General features: G+C 44.2%; 1 protein-coding gene across 1 annotated transcript in view; it reads right to left on the reverse strand.

Annotated features, from left to right (window-relative positions):
• The window catches only part of slc39a9 (solute carrier family 39 member 9), a 42,356-nt gene that overhangs the window by 18,690 nt on the left and 5,036 nt on the right, over positions 1–18,630 (reverse strand). Inside the window, exons 2-3 of the mRNA XM_070878730.1 lie at positions 3,358–3,466; positions 233–421 (exon numbers count right to left, since the gene is read on the reverse strand). Of these exons, the coding sequence (XP_070734831.1) occupies positions 233–421; positions 3,358–3,466 (298 nt within the window). The remainder of the gene's footprint in view (positions 1–232; positions 422–3,357; positions 3,467–18,630) is intronic.

Raw genomic sequence — 18,630 nt, forward strand, 5'->3', positions numbered from 1 at the left:
TCATCTGGGCTGATCACCAATGCTTTGACCTTTTCGGTTGACCTCAGATGGACAGTTTGAACAAACCCATGACCCCCTCGAGACAGTTCAGAAGCAGAAATGCCAAATACGACAGAGCCCAGTTAACATGAAGATATTTTACATTTGTACACCGCGGTAAATGCCGCATCAGCTCTGGCTTACCACGTCTCACGACATTATTTGACGGAATGAGCCATTGAGTACCTCTTACCATCGCTAGAGTGCATGTGAGAACTGCCTATCTGGTCGACCAGGAGCATAAAAACAAATCCAAGGACCAGTGAAACACCAATGTATGCATGCAAAGCAATGTGTTCGTGATCATGCTCAGTCTCTGTCGACTGTCCTGTCTTTAATGGATCCTCTGCCTTTTCCACTTCACCTCCGTGGGGGTGTTTATCTGAGGAAGAGGAAAGAGAGATTAAATCAGACTGCACCTTTGTCGAGGGGGGTGTGTGGGTGGGAACCTTTCCTCGCTACTCAAACTGGAATGTTCAAACCCTGCGCGATTCAGTGATGCCACAAGTCACTCTCCAATGAAGCACGTTTAAAACTTCACCAGTCTTCACGAGCATGCAATGAATCAACCAGCACTAATCATCATCATAGGCAGTCCCTCGAAATCGAAGAAGACTAGCTCAGGTGACTGAACAGTCCAATACGGGAATTACAGTCTTTGTCACAGATGGGACAATCGTTGAAGGAAAGGGTGGGTGGGGAGTCTGGTTTGCCGCACGCTCCTTCCGCTGCCTGCGCTCGCTTTCTGCATGCTCTCGGTGACGAGACTTTAGGCGCTCAATGTCGTCCCTGATGCTCTTCCTCCACTTAGGGCGGTCTCTGGCCAGGGACTCCCAGGTGTCAGTGGGGATGTTGCATTTTATCAAGGAGGCTTTGAGGGTGTCCTTGAAACGTTTCCTCTGCCCACCTGGGGCGCGTTTGCCATGTAAGAGGTCAGAGTAGAACGCTTGCTTTGGGAGTCTTGTGTCAGGCATGCGAACAATGTGGTCTGCCCAACAGAGCTGGTCGAGTGCGGTCAGTGCTTCGATGCTGGGGATGTTGGCCTGGTCGAGAACATTGATATTGGCGAGTCTGTCCTCCCAGAGGATTTGCAGGATATTGCGGAGACATCGTTGGTGGCATTTCTCCAGCAATTTGAGGTGTCTACTGTGTATGGTCCACGTCTCCGAGCCACACAGGAGGATGGGTATCACTACAGCCCTGTAGACCATAAGCTTGGTGCCAGATGTGAGGGCCTGATCGCCGAAAACTCTCTTCCGAAGGCTGCGCTGGCACACTGCAATTACACTGAATCTCACTAACTTTCCCTCGCCAGTTTGCACCATGTAACAATTCTCAGAGTACAGCACAGACTACAGCAAGCCAAAATGCTGCTGTTTCCTCTTGCTGTCCTTCAGTGGTGGCTATACCAGACACTACTATTGCAGTACTGTCATTCTACCTGACCCCAAGGCAGTGTATTGCTCCGACTGAAAGAATGCCTGTAGGTTGTACAATCGGCCTTTTCCAAACGTCGGTCAGTGTACAAATCTTTCTGCAGTTCAATATTTCAAAAGCCATCATCATTGTTCCGATTATCCTGATCATCACATGCATATGATGATCGGGAATGCACAGCCTCAAAGGGTGGTGGAAGCAGATTCAATAGTAACTTTTCAAAAGGAAATTGGATAATTACTTCAAAAGGAAAAATTTGCAGGACTAAGGAGAAAAAGAAAGAGAGTGGGAATAATTGGATAGCTCTTTCAAAGAGCCAGTACAGGCACGATTGACCAAATGGCCTCCTCTTATGCTGCTAGAGACTATAATTCTCATTTAAAAAGTATAAATAATATAAAAAGAGACTTTATTTTCAGATGCTGCAGAAACTAATTTAGTCCATTAAAGGGAGGTCCATTTACATTAGTGGGACGTTTCGCACTACAACATGCAAATAAACAAAGCCTGCAGACACAGCACTGTGCAGTTTTAACCTTTTATCCTGATTAAAATCATTTGTTTCATCAAAAATGACTTCCCTCTTATCTTATTCGGCAACTATGGTGAAATCGCTCTTAGATTTGTAATTTCAATGTGCTAACTAAACCTATACGGGATGAGAGCATTCATTCCCCCATTGCAGTTGTTAAATGTGCTGCAGCGAAGTATCACCAATTGTTGCGAGAGGGGTGGTAAAGCTGGCCTCAGTGCACCTGGGGGTGTTGGGGGAGGAAATCAAACTGGGCTCCCAATACCGAGCACCATCCAGTGGATGCTGCTGGACCAGTCCTGGTGTTTCCCACCCCCCAGCACACTCTGCTCAGGTCATTTGGGTGAGGTACTGAATGCTGTCCTGCATCCAAGATACTAGAGCCAAGCATAGGTCAGTGAGGAAAGCAAGATTCAGCAGAGTAAGCGATACCCAGGTGCGACTGTAAGGCTAGGATCTCATCAAGGGGCTTGAAAAAAACCATCATGGTATAACGCTGCTTTATGAACACCCAAATTAGATTACAGAATGAGAAATAATTGCAACAACTTTCTGGGTGTGCATCCAAAAGCACAGAACCATTAGGAAGATTATACCAAAAGTACTCCGCTGGGCAATGTGGACACTTCAGCAATTGAGGTTTTACTTTTTTGAAAATAGGCAAGAATTGCCACGCTGGAAACGTACACCTATTTATTAATACGTTAAAGATTCTTTTCCTGCACATGACCTGGTTTCCTGTTGTCGCGTTTTGGGTATACATCTGCGTCAAGTTTTACCATTATAAATTCCTATGTCCACATTTACAAATTGCCCATGTAAACTTGCCCCTTGTAATGACATCCTCCCATAAGTGGTAGCATTGTAATACGCCTGTTTGAAGTCTCCCAGCTCTTTAGCCTGTACTGCGGCAACATAGATATGCTCCAATCGACTCCACTTCCCAAAGGGTAGTAATCTTTGCTATTTAACGAGAAATAATCAAGGCAAAGCATTGTGTAAAAAACAAAGGGCAGAATATTCTGACTTTAAAATGTAGACTGAATTACGTTAGTGACCCCCCCTCACTTGAACAATACATTGGTCTCGACATGGGAAATTAACTCGTGGCCAAACAATAATTCAGAAAGTTTCATTGGTGTTTGATAGTCCTAATTCAGCTCCACTAGCTCCGATGACCGTTTTAACCTAATAAATTAGCCACCTTCTCTCTGGCATACAATAGGTCAGTCGCTACTCAAGAACTGCATTGGCCTAATGATTATAGGGTGTCCAGTTACTTTCATTCTGTGCCCTGCCCGGCTTTAAAACAGGACCAAACACCACTTGCCTCTGGATCTAAGCCTTACCATGCAGAGCATCCTCGTAGAGTGCGTGAACCCCTTCAGGAACAATGACTGCTAGAGCAGTTCCGCACAGAAGCCCAGCACCAAGAACCGTCACCAACTTCAACCTTTCCTGGAGAGAAACAAACAAACACAGGTTCATTGTTTTTGCATCATGACATCAAAAATGTAGGTATGGAATCTTCAATACAGAAGGAGGTCACTGCATCTGTGCTAGCTCCTACTGGAAGTATTTCCTTACACCATTTCATATTTATCCAATTCCCTCTTAAATACCATGATTGACTCAGCTTTCAAAACTATTTACTTTAAAACATTCGATATCCTGATAACACTGAAAAAAAATTCTTCCAACTTTTATATTCCTTTTACTAATCCTGAGTTTATGCCCCCTTGCTCAAGTCACCAACTCGGTGACCAGTGGATATAGTAGAATGGAGTCACTGTACATTCCAGAAAGAGATCACTGTAAATATGAATGAACTCAAATCAGTCAATCAATCCAAGCAATATTTAACAGTTTTACAGACATTATTTCTACAACCTACTCTTTAGCAGCCTGAATTACAACACCGTTCCCAGCATTATATGGATCCCCATTCAGAAGAAATGAACAGTGTGGCTACCATGTTTCCTATGTTACAACAGCGACTACACTTCAAAAGTACCTAACCGGCTGTAAAAAGCCTGGGGACATCCTGAGGTCACGAAATGCACTATCTAAATGTTCTTCCTTTCAGATGATTATTCTATTTCGCAGAGTAAAGGCTGAGAAATATTTGAACTACCATTGGGTTTTCACACTGGGACCTTTGAGATGATCCCAGGATCCCCAAGGTCATCAGATGAAATGTTAAATAACCTGCTCATAATTTCTGTTACTGTCCACTAACATTTCCTTCAATGGTAGCCTTGCTTTACTTGGAATTGCTGATAGCATCTCTCAGAAGTTAAGGAAGGAGTCCTAAAGAGCAGGTCAACATTTGCAGGAGTCCCCAACTGAGAAAAGTGCGAAACCACGTGCGCTTAACCCTACATACCACACTATTGCCCAGTTTATAAAATGTCAGATTCTAAATGAGTGGCTATTAAAAGGTATTGAGACGTAGAAATTTCTCCAAGTACATCGAGAGACTGGAAAGAAAATACCTGCTATCTATGGATACAAATCTTACTTCATAGCTCAATTTTCTCCAGTGGAACAAATTTAATTCCTTTCCTTGGGAAATAATGTTAAACCCAAGATAGGATTCACCTGGCTCACTTTCCCCCCCATCCCTTTCCATGTGGAATTAACCCACACTGATCAGGAAAATGGGATGATTATAGCACACAAGAAACAGTAGCATCGTGGCAACGTCACTGGACTAGTAATATAGAAACATAGAAAATAAGTGCAGGAGTAGGCCATTCGGCCCTTCGAGCCTGCACCACCATTCAATATCATGGCTGATCATGCAACTTCAGTACCCCACACCCCGATCCCCTTAGCCGTAAGGGCCCTCTTGAATATATCCAACGAACTGAACTCAACAATTTTCTGTGGTAGAGAATTCCACAGGTTCACCACTCTCTGGGTGAAAAAGTTTCTCCTCATCTCGGTCCTATATGGCTTATCCCTTATTCTTAGACTGTGACCCCTGGTTCTGGACTTCCCCAACATCGGGAACATTCTTCCTGCATCTAACCTGTCCAGTCCCATCAGAATTTTATGTTTTTATGAGATCCCCTCTCATTCTTCTAAATTCCAGTGAATATAAGCCTAGCCAATCCAGTCTTTCTTGATAGGTCAGTCCTGCCATCCCAGGAATCAGTCTGGTGAACCTTCTCAGGTTCACCAGACTGATTCCTCAATACCAAGCATGTCCTTCCTCAGATTAGGAGACCAAAACTGCACACAATACTCAAAGGTGTGATCTCACCAAGGCCCTGTACAACTGCAGTAAGACATCCCCCTGCTCCTATACTCAAATCCACTCGCTATGAAGGCCAGCATGTCATTTGCTTTCTTTACTGCCTGCTGTCTGCATGCCTACCTTCAGTGACTGATGTACCATGATACCCAGGTCTCGTTGCACCTCCCCTTTTGCTAATCAGATAATAGTCTGCCTTCCTGTTTTTGCCACCAAAGTGGATAACCTCACATTTATCCATATTATACTGCATCTGACATGCATTTACCCACTTACCTAACCTGTCCAAGTCACCCTGCAGCCTCTTAGCATCCTCCTCACAGCTCACACTGCCACCCAGCTTAGTGTCATCTGCAAACTTGGATATTACATTCAATTCCTTCGTCTAAATCATTAATGTATAATTGTAAATAGCTGGGGTCCCAACACTGAACCTTGTGGCACCCCACTAGTCACTGCCTGCCATTCTGAAAAGGACTCGTTTATTCCTACTCTTTGCTTCCTGTGTGCCAACCAGTTCGCTATCCAAGTCAATACATTACCCCCAATACCATGTGCCTTAATTTTGTACACCAATCTCTTGTGTGGGACCTTGTCAAAAGCCTTTTGAAAGTCCAAATACACCACATCCATTGGTTCTCCCTTATCCACTCTACTAGTTACATCCTCAAAAAATTCTAGAACATTTGTCAAGCATGATTTCCCTTTCATAAATCCATGCTGACTTGGACCGATCCTGTCACTGCTTTCCTAATGCGCTGCTATTACATCTTTAATAATTGATTCCAGCATTTTCCCCACCACCGATGTCATGCTAACCAGTCTATAATTTCCTGTTTTCTCTCTCCCTCCTTTTTTTTATAAAAAGTGGGGTTACATTATTTACCCTCCAATCCATAGGAACTGATCCAGAGTGCATGGAATTTTGGAAAATGACCACCAATGCATCTACTATTTCTAGGGCCACTTCCTTAAGTACACTGGGATGCAGACTATCAGGCCCTGGGGATTTATCGGCCTTCAGTCCCATCCGTTTCCCCAACATAATTTCCTAACTAATAAGGATTTCCCTCAGTTCCTCCTCCCCTAGTATTTCCGGAAGGTTATTTGTGTTTTCCTTCATGAAGACAGAACCAAAGTATTTGTTCAATTGGTCTGCCATTTCTTTGTTCCCCATTATGAATTCACCTGATTCTGACTGCAAGAGACCTACATTAGTCTTCACTAATCTTTTGCTCTTCACATATCTATAGAAACTTTTGCAGTCAGTTTTTATGTTCCCTGCAAGCTTATTCTCATACTCTATTTTCCTCCTCCTAATTAAACCTTTAATCCTCCCCTGCTGAATTCTAAATTTCTCCCAGTTCTCAGGTGTACTGCTTTTTCTGGCCAATTTATATGCCTCTTCCTTGAATTTAGCAATATCCCTAATTTCCCTTGTTAGCCACGGTTGAGCCACCTTTCACGTATATCCCCGTCTGGCGTAAAAATAAAACAATAGTTGTAATTCATCCATGTGATCTTTAAATGTCTGCCATTGCCTACCCACCGTCAACCCTTTAAATATCATTCGCCAGTCTATCCTAGCCAAACCACGTCTCATACCATCGAAGTTTCCTTTCTTTAAGTTCAGGACCCTAGTCTCTGAATTAACTGTGTCACTATCCATCTTAGAATTCTTCATTACCATATTATGGCCACTCTTCCCCAAGGGGCCACGCACGACCAGATTGCTAATTAATCCTCTCGTTACACAAGACCCAGTTTAGGATGGTTTGCTCTCTAGTTGGTTCCTCGACATATTGGTCGAGAAAACCATCCCTTATACACTCCAGGAAATCCTCCTCCACAGTATTGCTACCAGTTTGGTTAGCCCAATCAATATGTAGGTTAAAGTCATCCATGATAACTGCTGTATCCTTATTGCACACATCCCTAATTTCCTGTTTGATGCCATCCCTAAACTCCCTACTACTGTTTGGTGATCTGTACATCACTCCCACTAACATTTTCTGCCCTTTGGTGTTTCGCAGCTCTACCCATATCGATTCCACATCATCCAAGCTAATGTCCTTCCTTACTATTGAGTTAACCTCCTCTTTAACCATTAACGCTACCCAACCTCCTTTTCCTTCCTGAATATTGAATACCCCTGGATGTTGAGTTCCCAGCCTTGGTTACCCTGGAGTCATATCTCCGTAATCCCAATTACATCATATTCGTTAACAGCTATCTGCGCAGTCCATCTTATTACGAATGCTCCTCCCATTGAGACTCAGAGCCTTCAGGCTTGTTTTTTTAACACTCTTTGTCCTTTTAGAATTATGTTGTATTGTGGCCTTTATTGATTTTTGCCCTTGATTTCTCTGCCCTCCACTCTTGCTTTTCTCCTTCCTATCTTTTGCTTCTGCCCGCTTTTTACTTACCTCTGCCTCCCTACATAGATTCCCATCCCCCTGCCATATTAGCTTAACCCCTCCCCAAAAGCAAATACTCCGCCTAGGACATAGGTTCCGGTCCTGCACAGGTGCAGGCCGTCCGGTTTGTACTAGTCCCACCTCCCCCAGAACTGGTTCTATTGCCCCAGGAATTTGAATCCCTCCTCCTTGCAACATTCCTCAAGTCATGTATTCATCTGAACTATCCTGCAATTCCTACTCTGACTAGCACGTGGCACTGGTAACAATCCTGAGATTAGTAACTTTGAGGTCCTACTTTTTAAATTTAACTCCTAACTCCCTAAATTCAGATTGTAGGACCTCATCCCATTTTTTTTTAAAACCTATATCGTTGGTACCTATATGCACCACGGCAACTGGCTGTTCACCCTCCCCCTCCAGAATGTACTACAGCCGCTGAAGAAACATCCTTGACCCTTGCACCAGGGAGGCAACATACCATCCTGGAGTCTCGTTTGCGGCCGCAGAAACGCCTATCTGTTCCCCTTACAATAGAATCCACTATCACTATAGCTCTCCCACTCTTTTTCCTGCCCTTCTGTGCAGCAGAGCCACCCATGGTGCCATGAACTTGGTCGTTACTGCCTTCCCCTGATGAGTCATTTCCCCCTACAGTACCCAAAACCAGTGTATCTGTTTTGTAGGGAGATGACCGCAGGGGACCTCTGCATTACCTTCCTTCCACTGCTCTGCCTGATGGTCACCCATTCCCTAGCTGCCTGAGTAACCTTTACCTACGGTGTGACCAACTCACTAAACGTGCTATTCATGACATCCTCAGCATCGCGGATGCTCCAGAGTGAATCCATGCACAGCTCCAGTGCCGCAATGCAGTCTGTCAGGAGCTGCAGCTGGACACACTTCCTGCACATAGTAGTCAGGGACACTGGAAGCGTCCCTGATTTCCCACATAGCACAGGAGGAGCATGACACGGGTCTGGGCTCTCTTGCCATGACTTAACCCTTAAATTACTTGATTTGGCAACAATGCCAAAAGGTTACCTACTGATAAGAAGTTTTCACATTTTGAAAGTTTAGATTTTTAGTCCCAGCTCTTAATTTAAACCAATGCCCAAGAAAAAAAGAAATACAGACCAACCAATCACTTCCCTGCTTTCCTATGATGTCACACTTTGAATCTTTTTACTTCTTATCCTCCTCAGTCAGTTGGTGCTGGTTGGGCTGGCTCCCTTTATCTTCCGATCAGCTGCTGCTCGCGTGGTGTGTGTCCCGGCTCCTGCTCACGCTCCCTTTATCTCCCACTCCGATCGACTGCTGATCTCGCGGTGATTGCACTGGCTGCGCATGCGCTGTTACACCATGAAGCGAGGGAGCTGCACTCTGAACCTTCCCGCACAAAGCTGACGGTTAATCTGGGCCTGTTACCAGGAGAAAAACCCGTCGCTACAAATGTGGGAGTTTCGGGTTATTACTCGGGGCTTGTGGCCTACACCAGTTGTTTATCACTTGCCGTTCGATGATAATCCAGAGGGCTAGACGAATTATCCACAGATACAAGTTCAAATCCCACCACAGCTGAGGAATTTAAATTCAGAAAATTAAATAAATCTGGAATAAAAAGCTAGCATCAGTAATGGTGGCCATGAAACTACCGGATTGTTGTAAAAAAAAAATCCATCTGGTTCATTAATGTCCTTTAAACAGGGAAGGAAATCTGTTGTCCTTATCCAGTCTGGCTTATAATGTGGTTCACTCTTTACTGCCCTCAAATGAATTTTAAATGATAGTAGGCGTGGCAAGCTGACATGAATTAACAATTGGTGGGCAGGAGAGGAGCTGGTGCAGACAAAGCAGCCAAGAAAACACTGGATGCAAAAGAGGAGGATGAACAGAAAAGTGCGCAGTGGATTGGAGAAGCACACAGTACAACAGCAACCATACTTCAAAAGCACTTCATTGGCTGTAAAGTGGTTTGGGACGTCATGATGTAGTGAAACGCACTATAGAAATACAAGTTTCTTTCTTTATTATAGACACTTGCTCTTCAGTTACTTTCTTTTCAATATAAATTTGCAGTCAAGTAGGGCAAATTCACACTCCTACCAGGGAGCCATGGTTGGATGGACAAGTTGGAGAACTGCCGCTTCCTTTTAGAGTCACAGATTGGTGAATTTGCCCTTCAAAAAGAAAAATGGAGGCTTCATTATACAAATGTGCTGGTTCTAAACTAATTTCCAAGCCATGCTTTTGTCAGTTCTCATAACCTGTATGAATATGGACTCTCCTCCTTCATAGCATTGCCAATAGGGGCAATGCCCAATAGGAGAAAAATAACCAAGATAAACTAAAGCTGGAAATCAGATGCAAACAAAACATCTTGGAGATGTACATCAGGTTGAACAGTTACTGAAAACATTTCAGGTAGGGCCCTCCAACAGACCTGAAGAAGATCTGTGCTTTGGTGATGGTTCTCACCTCAAATGTTTGGTTAAGCTTTCTCTTTCAACTCAGGATCATTGTTACCCAGGATGGCTTGATTTACTGCGCCTAAATCATGACATGGAGGGGACAGGATGTCCCACATCTGCATAACACACATAGAAACATAGAAACTAGGTGCAGGAGTAGGTCATTTGGCCCTTCGAGCCTGCACCACCATTCAATGAGTTCATGGCTGAACAGAATACGGTCACACTGTTTTGTCGCCCTTCACATCCAGCAGAGACAGGCATCTTACAATCTTTGACATTGGTTGTGCAAAATTAGAGCACAATTATTCCATTATTCATAGTAGCCCCACACCAGGCTAAAAATAAACAGAATAAAAATCCTGATCTTTTGTACACATATCTTGCCTTCTCCTTTGCAATTTTATTGTTGACATTTAGTTTGCTAGTCACTAAAATGCCTCTTCGCTGTTCCACAATTTCCCATCTTTTTTCAGTTCATAGCCAACACTTTGGCTCTGCCTTTTGATCTTCTCAGGCTTCTAAATTTGTTCCCTTGTTGTGATTTTCTCCCAATTGTTGTGATGTGCTGCATACTACCAACTCTTAAAAATATTTAGATGGGGGAAAAGGGAGTTTTCACCGAGAATCAGCCCGACAAACCAAAACTGTGCAATGTGCACACCTCATTAGCTTACGGACATGACCAACACACATGATCCTCAAAGCTGCACTTGTTGTATACTAACAATTCCCGCCATGCCTGCCCACTCCAGGTAAAGAGGCCCATAGTGGCACCTTTCCAACACCGTAAATAACAATTTTATGACAACTCAAATGAATCTGCGCCAGAGAAAAATCAGTTTCCTTTTAATCTATATGCTGCATAAGATTTTGACCTAAATTGATTAAGTTACTGAGATCCAGTTGAAACCAGAGAAAACAAAAGACTTCAGTATCAAGACGACTGCTTGCCGTCATAACAGCCACAGACAAAGGTCACTCCAACAATTAGAACAAGGTCTCCTATAGCTTTATACCCTAAAGTTAGGTGAGCAGAACTTCAGAAAGTATCTCAACTACCATGTAACATAGGAATAAATAACTTCACAAGATTTACAAGCATGATACCAGAACCAAGAGAACTAATTAACAGGAAAGACTGAAACAGCTGGGGCTCTTTTCTCTAGAAGACAAACCTGGTATTGCAGTACTTCCAGGAACGGTGCAGTGGCTCTAGGCCTTTTGGCTAAGAGCATTGGCGCAGAGTGATCCTTGATGTGTGCAAGGTGACCTCTGGCGTTTGTGATTTGACAAAGAATTGGAACGATTGGCTACGAATTTAAAAAAAAAGAGAGCAGGCTGAGAGATGAGGTCTTTAAAATTAGGAAGGGGTTTAATAGGGTAGATGTAGAGAAGATGTTTCCACTTGCAGGCAGGAGTGGAGAGGGGGAATGGAATCCAAAACTAGGGGCTATAAATATAATCTAGTAACTAATAAATCCAACAAGGAATTCAGGAGAAACTTTACCCAGAGTGGTGAGATACCACAAGGAGTAGTTGAGGAGAGTAGTATAGATGCATTTAAGGGAAAGCTAGATAATTACATGAAGGAGAAAGGAATAGAAGTATATCCGATAGGGTGAACTGAAGGAAGCTCGTGTGGACCATTGGGTTGAATGGCCCGTTTCTGTGCTGTACATTCTATGTCATACACTACACTGGGCCTGGCATGGTTGAAGTACAGATAGGCTTAACCGACAGTATCATTGCAATTCCCATTACCCTGGGAGGACAGACGCAAACATTAGCGTCCTCGTCCAGGCCAACATCCCCAGCATCGAAGCACTGACCACACGATCAGCTCCACTGGGCAGGCCACATTGTTCGCATGCCAGACACGAGACTCCCAAAGCAAGCGCTCTACTCGGAACTCGTCCACGGCAAACGAGCCAAAGGTGGACAGAGGAAACGTTACAAGGACACCTTCAAAGCCTCCCTGATAAAGTGCGACATCCCCACTGACACCTGGGAGTCCCAGGCCATAGACCGCCCTAAGTGGAGGAAGTGCATTCGGGAGGGCGCTGAGCTCGAGTATCGTCGCCGAGACTATGCAGAAATCAAGCGCAGGCAGCGGAAGGAGCGTGCGCCAAACCAGGCTCCCTGCCCACCCTTTCCCTCAACGACTACCTGCCCCACCTGTGGCAGGGACTGTGGTTCTCGTTTTTGACTGTACAGCCACCCAAGAACTCATGCTAAGAGTGGAAGCAAGTCTTCCTCGATTCCGAGGGACTGCCTATGATGATGATGACTTGGAGGAGCCAGAAACAAGAGTGCATCACCTAAAAGCTGCACTCCCTAGGCTTTTCAGAGGTTATCTTGGTTGGTGCTTATCTTAAATTTTTTTTTCAGCTTTTGAAATTTTTATACAAAATGTGTTACGAAGATCAGTTTGTTTTCCAGTGAAATTAACAGCACACTGAACTATAATGTGATGACAGCAATAACCATATAGAGCCAGTTTACTCAAAACTGATCACAGAGATGAGCTGCCTTCACGTCAGGTGGTGCGCGGTCAGCTGCAGTGTCCATTTATAGCAAACCAATTGGTCCATGGAAATCAGGCGACAATTAATGGTTACCATGGACCAAGACAAGTGTTGCTGTTTCATATCCAGTTTCCTGCTCGCCTCCCGGTCTCTCTTCCAGGCCAGCTCTGGAATTCACTGCTCATTCACAGGCTCGGGATTCTCATTTATTCCCTCTCAAGTTTCAAGCTGTAGTGCCTGGACGCGAGTCTGAGCCAGACCTGGTCCAGCAGCATTTGCCATACTCTTCAGTCACCCAACCCCACTGTGAACTCGAGTCTTACTATCCGGTTATGAATTAGAGTAAGACAAAGACGATTCTACAGATTTCTGTTCATCATACTGTATGTCTTTGTCAACTCCCACATCTACAACATATGTTGAGTAGTTGGTATGTGCAAAATATTTTGCTAAGCATCTGTGGGCTATTTACAGAAGTAATGAGACTAACTTACCAGGAAATGGCAGAAACCGGTTTAGAAACTATTTTGATTCAAAATTATTCAAAATTGTGTATTATAGTTCCAGCGCCCATTTTGTGATGTTAATTTGCTATCATAACACTTTAACAGCTGCCTTTAAAAAAAAAACAAGTTGTGTAGCCCAAAGTCTTATTTCCACAACATTTTAAATTCCTCAGAAATTTGAAATAAAAACACTCACTCTCTCTTTAAAGAGGCTCACTGCAGCTCTCCTACAAACAGAAAGTACTGTTAAAAACAGGTTTAGCAACAGATCCTAGATATATCAGAACTAGTCTGATCCAGCACAACGGTGATAGAAGAATCAATCCAGCTCATTGTAGTGGTGCGTAGCCTCGCTGCTCACTCTCTTTCACAACCAGAGATAAACAATATCATTTCTACATCTATCGGGCAGTTGAACTGTGATCCCGCTACTAGACAGAAGCAAAAGAGGAGTTACATGTGAGAAAGCATGTACACGAGAGAAAATATGAGTCAGTAGGAGATGTACATCAAGAGATACGAGAGAAAAGTAACGCAATCAGACAAAACAATCCTGACAGAGTCAAAGGAGATATTAGGATAAGTGACCAAATGCTTGGTCAAAGAGGTAGGCTTACAAAACAATAAAAGAGTTAACAACCAGACACGGCTACAACCCATGATGAAAAATATGAGTGGCATAGAGGGAAAGAAAGAGAGCAAAAGACAAACCAAGAAAAGGAGATAAAAAGTGGAGAATAGCAGACAACTAAAAAGACAGCTTCAGGGAGAGAACATAAAAAATAGGAGTAGGCCATTTGGCCTCTCGAGCCTGCTCTGCCATTCAATATCATGGCTGATCTGATCTTGGCCTCAACTCCACTTTCCTGCCCGCTCCCCATAATCCTCTTTCTCCACCTTAAATATATTCAATGACCCAGCCTCCACCGCTCTCTGGGGCAGAGAATTCCATAGATTTACAACCCTCAGAAGAAATTCCTCCTCATCTCTGTTTTAAATGTGCCCTTATTCTGAAACTATGCCCCCTAGGGGAAACATCCTCTCTGCATCTACCCTGTCCAGCCCCCTCAGAATCTTATACATTACAATAAGATCACCTCTCATTCTTCTAAACTCCAACATGTACAAGGACCCCAAGATCCCTCTGTACCACAGCATTTTGTAATCGCTCGCCATTTAAATAATAATTAGTTTTTTTATTTCTTCTTACCAAACTGGATAACGTCACACTTTCCCACACTATACTCCATCTGCCAAATGTTTGTCCACACACTTAACCTATCTATATCTCGTTGCAGATTCTTGTGTCCTCTTCACAACTTGCTTTCCCACCTATCTTTGTATCAGCAAATTTGGCTATATTACACTTGGTCTCGTCATCCAAGACATTAACATAGATTGTAAATAGTTGAGGCTCCAGCATTGATCTCTTTGGCACCCCGCTAGTTACAGTTTGCCAACCTGAAAATGATCCATTTATCCCGACTCGCTGTTTTCTGTTAGTTAGCCAATCCTCTATCCACGCTAATATATTACCCCCAACCCAGAGAGCTCTTACCTTGTGCAGTAACCATTTATGTGGCAACTTATCGAATGCCTACTGGAAATCCAAATACACATCCACTGGTTCTCCTTTATCCACCCTGCTCGTTACATTCTCAAAGAACTCCAGCAAATTTGTCAAACATGTTTTTCCATTCATAAAACCATGCTGACTCTGCTTAACTGCATTATGATTTTCTAAATATCCTGCTACTGCTTCCTTAATAATGGACTCCAGCATTTTCCCAATGACAGATGTTAGGCTAACTGGTCTAGTTTCCAGCTTTCTTGAATAGAGGTGTGACATTTGTAGTTATCCAATCCACTGGGACCTCTCCAGAATCAAGGGATTTTTGGGAAATTACAATCCACTCTCTCTGCCATCAGTTCTTTGAAGACCCGAGGATGCAGGCCATCAAGTCCAGGGGACTTGTCCACCTTTAGTCCCATTAGTTTGCCGAGAACTTTTTCTCTCGTGGTAGTGATATAGAAACAGAAAATAGGTGCAGGAGTAGGCCATCCAGCTCTTCGAGCCTGCACCACCATTCAATAAGATCATGGCTGATCATTCCCTCAATACCCCTTTCCTGCTTTCTCTCCATACCCGTTGATCCCTTTAGCCGCAAGGGCCAAATCTAACTCCCTCTTGAATATATCCAATCAATTGCCATCAAAACTCTCTGCGGTAGGGAATTCCACAGGTTAACAACTCTGAGTGAAGAGGTTCCTCCTCATCTCAGTCCTAAATGGCTTACCCCTTATCCTTAGACTGTGTCCCCTGGTTCTGGACTTCCACAACATTGGGAACATTCTTCCTGCATCTAACCTGTCCAGTCCCGTCAGAATTTTATATGTTTCTATGAGATCCTCTCACATTCTTCTAAACTCCAGTGAATACAGACCCTGTCGATCCAGTCTCTCCTCATATGTCAGTCCTGCCATCTTGGGAATCAGTCTGGTGAACCTTCGCTGCTCTCCCTCAATAGCAAGAACATCCTTCCTCAGATTAGGAGACCAAAACGGAACACAATATTCCAGGTGAGGCCTCACTAAGGCCCTGTACAACTGCAGTAAGACTTCCCTGCTCTTGTACTCAAATCCCCTTGCTATGAAGGCCAACATACCATTTGCCTTCTTCACCACCTGCTGTACCTGCATGCCAATCTTCAATGACTGATGAACCATGACACCCAGGTCTCACTGCACCTCCCCTTTTCCTAATCTTCCGCCATTCATATAATATTCTGCCTTCATGTTTTTGCCCCCAAAGTGGATAACCTCACATTTATCCACATTATACTACATTTGCCATGTATTTGCCCACTCGCCTAACCTGTCCAAATCACCCTGCAGTCTCTTAGCGTCCTCCTCACAGCTCACACCGCCACCCAGTTTAGTGTCATCTGCAAACTTGGAGATATTACACTCAATTCCATCATCTAAATCATTAATATATATTGTAAAGAGCTGGGGTCCCAGCACTGAGCCCTGCGGCACTCCACTAGTCACTGTCTGCCATTCTGAAAAGGACCCGTTAATCCCGACTCTCTGCTTCCTGTCTGCCAACCAGTTCTCTATCCACGTCAGTACATTACTCCCAATACCATGTGCTTTGATTTTGCACACCAATCTCTTGTATGGGACCTTGTCAAAAGCCTCTTCAAAGTCCAAATACACCATATGCACTGGTTCTCCCCTGTCCACTCTACTAGTTACATCCTCAAAAAATTCTAGATTTGTCAAGCATGATTTCCCCTTCATAAATCCATGCTGACTTGGACCAATCCTATCACTGCTTTCCAAATGCGCTGCTATTTCATCCTTGATGATTGATTTTCCCCACTGCTGATGTCAGGCTAACTGGTCTATAATTACCAGTTTTCTCTCTCCCTCCTTTTTTAAAAAGTGGTGTTACATTAGCGACCCTCCAGTCCATAGGACACCATCAACCCTTTAAGTATAATTTGCCAGTCTAATCTAGCCAATTCGCACCTCATACCAAAGTTACCTTTCCTTAAGTTCAGGACCCTAGTCCCTGAATTAACTGTGTCACTCTCCATCTTAATAAAGAATTCGACCATATTATGGTCACTCTTCCCCAAGGGGCCTCGCACAAGATTGCTAATTAGTCTCTTCTCATTACACATCACCCAGTCTAGGATGGCCAGCTCTCTGGTTGGTTCCTCAACAGATTGGTCTAGAAAACCATCCCTAATACACTCCAGGAAATCCTCCTCCACCACATTGCTACCAGTTAGGTTAGCCCAATCAATATGCAGATTAAAGTTGCTCATGATTACTGCTGTACCTTTATTGCACACATCCCTTATTTCTTGTTTGATGCTGTCCCCAACCTCACTACTACTATTTGGTGGCTTCTACACAACTCCCACTAACGTTTTCTGCCCTTTGGTATTCCGTAGCTCCACCCATACCGATTCCACATCATATGTTTTAAGTTTCCCCCTCACTTATCTATTATTGGGATGCTTTGTGTCTTTTACCATGAAGAATTTGTTCAAAGTCTCTGCCATTTCTCTGCTTCCCATTATTAATTTTCCAGTCTCATCCTCCAAAAGACCATCTAAGAAAAGCTTTAAAAAGACACATTTATCCTATAGCAATACAATAGGAGATTAACTTGTTTTTTCTAAACGTCTCTTGAATTCCTTGCCTGCGCCGAGTTAGCTGATCTCAGCTCTGAGGGAAGTAGGTGTCATTGGTGCTTCTGGGTTAGGGAAAAAAACTAGCCAGGGTATCAGTGCTGATTGCTGTCCAGTGACCTGTACAAAAATGAGCACATTTGCATTAGGGGCATGGGTGAGAAGAGAAGGGGACTCACTGTGATGGTCCCTTCTTCTTAGTCAGTCAAGGAGGACTTACTTCCACACTAAAAAGGAGTTCTCAGGTGATTGATGAGTCCAATGCAGGACCTACAATCTCGGTTACAGATGGGGCAGACGATGGTTGAAGGGACGGGTCGGCGGGGTGCTTGTGTTGTCGTGCACTCATACCACTGTTTGCGCTTGCTCCCGGCAAAGAGACTTGGTGTTCAGCGCTTTCCCGGATGCTTCTCCACCACTTTGAGCGGTCTTGGGCCAGGGATTCCCAGGTGTCGGTGGTGATGTTGCACTTTTTCCAAGGAGGCTTTGAGGGTGTCCTTGAAGCATTTCCTCTGCCCACCCGGGGCTCGCTTGCCATGTCAGAGCTCAGAGTAGAGTGCTTGTTTTGAGAGTCTCGTATCGGGCTTGCGGACAAGTGTGGCCCGTCCAGCAGAGCTGATAAAGAGTGTGGTCAATGCTTCGATGCTGGCCTGAGCGAGAACAGAGGTTGGTGCGCCTATCCTGCCAATGGATTTGCAGGATCTTGCAGAGGCAGCGCTGGTGGTACTTCCCCAGTGCTTTGAGGTGCCTGCTGTACATGGTCCAAGTCTCTAAAGTGTATGAGGACAGGAATCACTACTGCTCTATAGATCATGAGCTTGGTGCCGGGTTTGAGGTTCTGGTCTTCAAACACACTCTTCCTCAGGAGAAGCTGCACTGGCACATTGAAGGCAGTGTTGGTCTGTCATTGACGTCTGCCCTCGTCAACAATAGGTCCCCGAGGTATGAGAGATGGTCCACCTTGTCCAAGGCCTCATTGTGGATTTTGATAATCGGGAGTGGGGGGTACTGTGTGGTCGGGGCAGGTTGGCAGAGGACCTTTGTCTTACCGATGCTTAGCGCAAGGCCTATACTCTTGTATGCGTTGGTGAAGGTGTTGACGATGGTTTGGAGTTCGATTTCCGAGTTTGCGCAGACACAAGCGGTATCTGCGTACTGTAATTCAATGACAGAGGATGGGACGACCTTGGATCTGGACTGGAGGCGGCAGAGGTTGAACAGTTTCCCATTAGCTCT

Source organism: Pristiophorus japonicus, chromosome 4 (genome assembly GCF_044704955.1).
Source record: "Pristiophorus japonicus isolate sPriJap1 chromosome 4, sPriJap1.hap1, whole genome shotgun sequence".
Taxonomy (NCBI): domain Eukaryota; kingdom Metazoa; phylum Chordata; class Chondrichthyes; family Pristiophoridae; genus Pristiophorus; species Pristiophorus japonicus.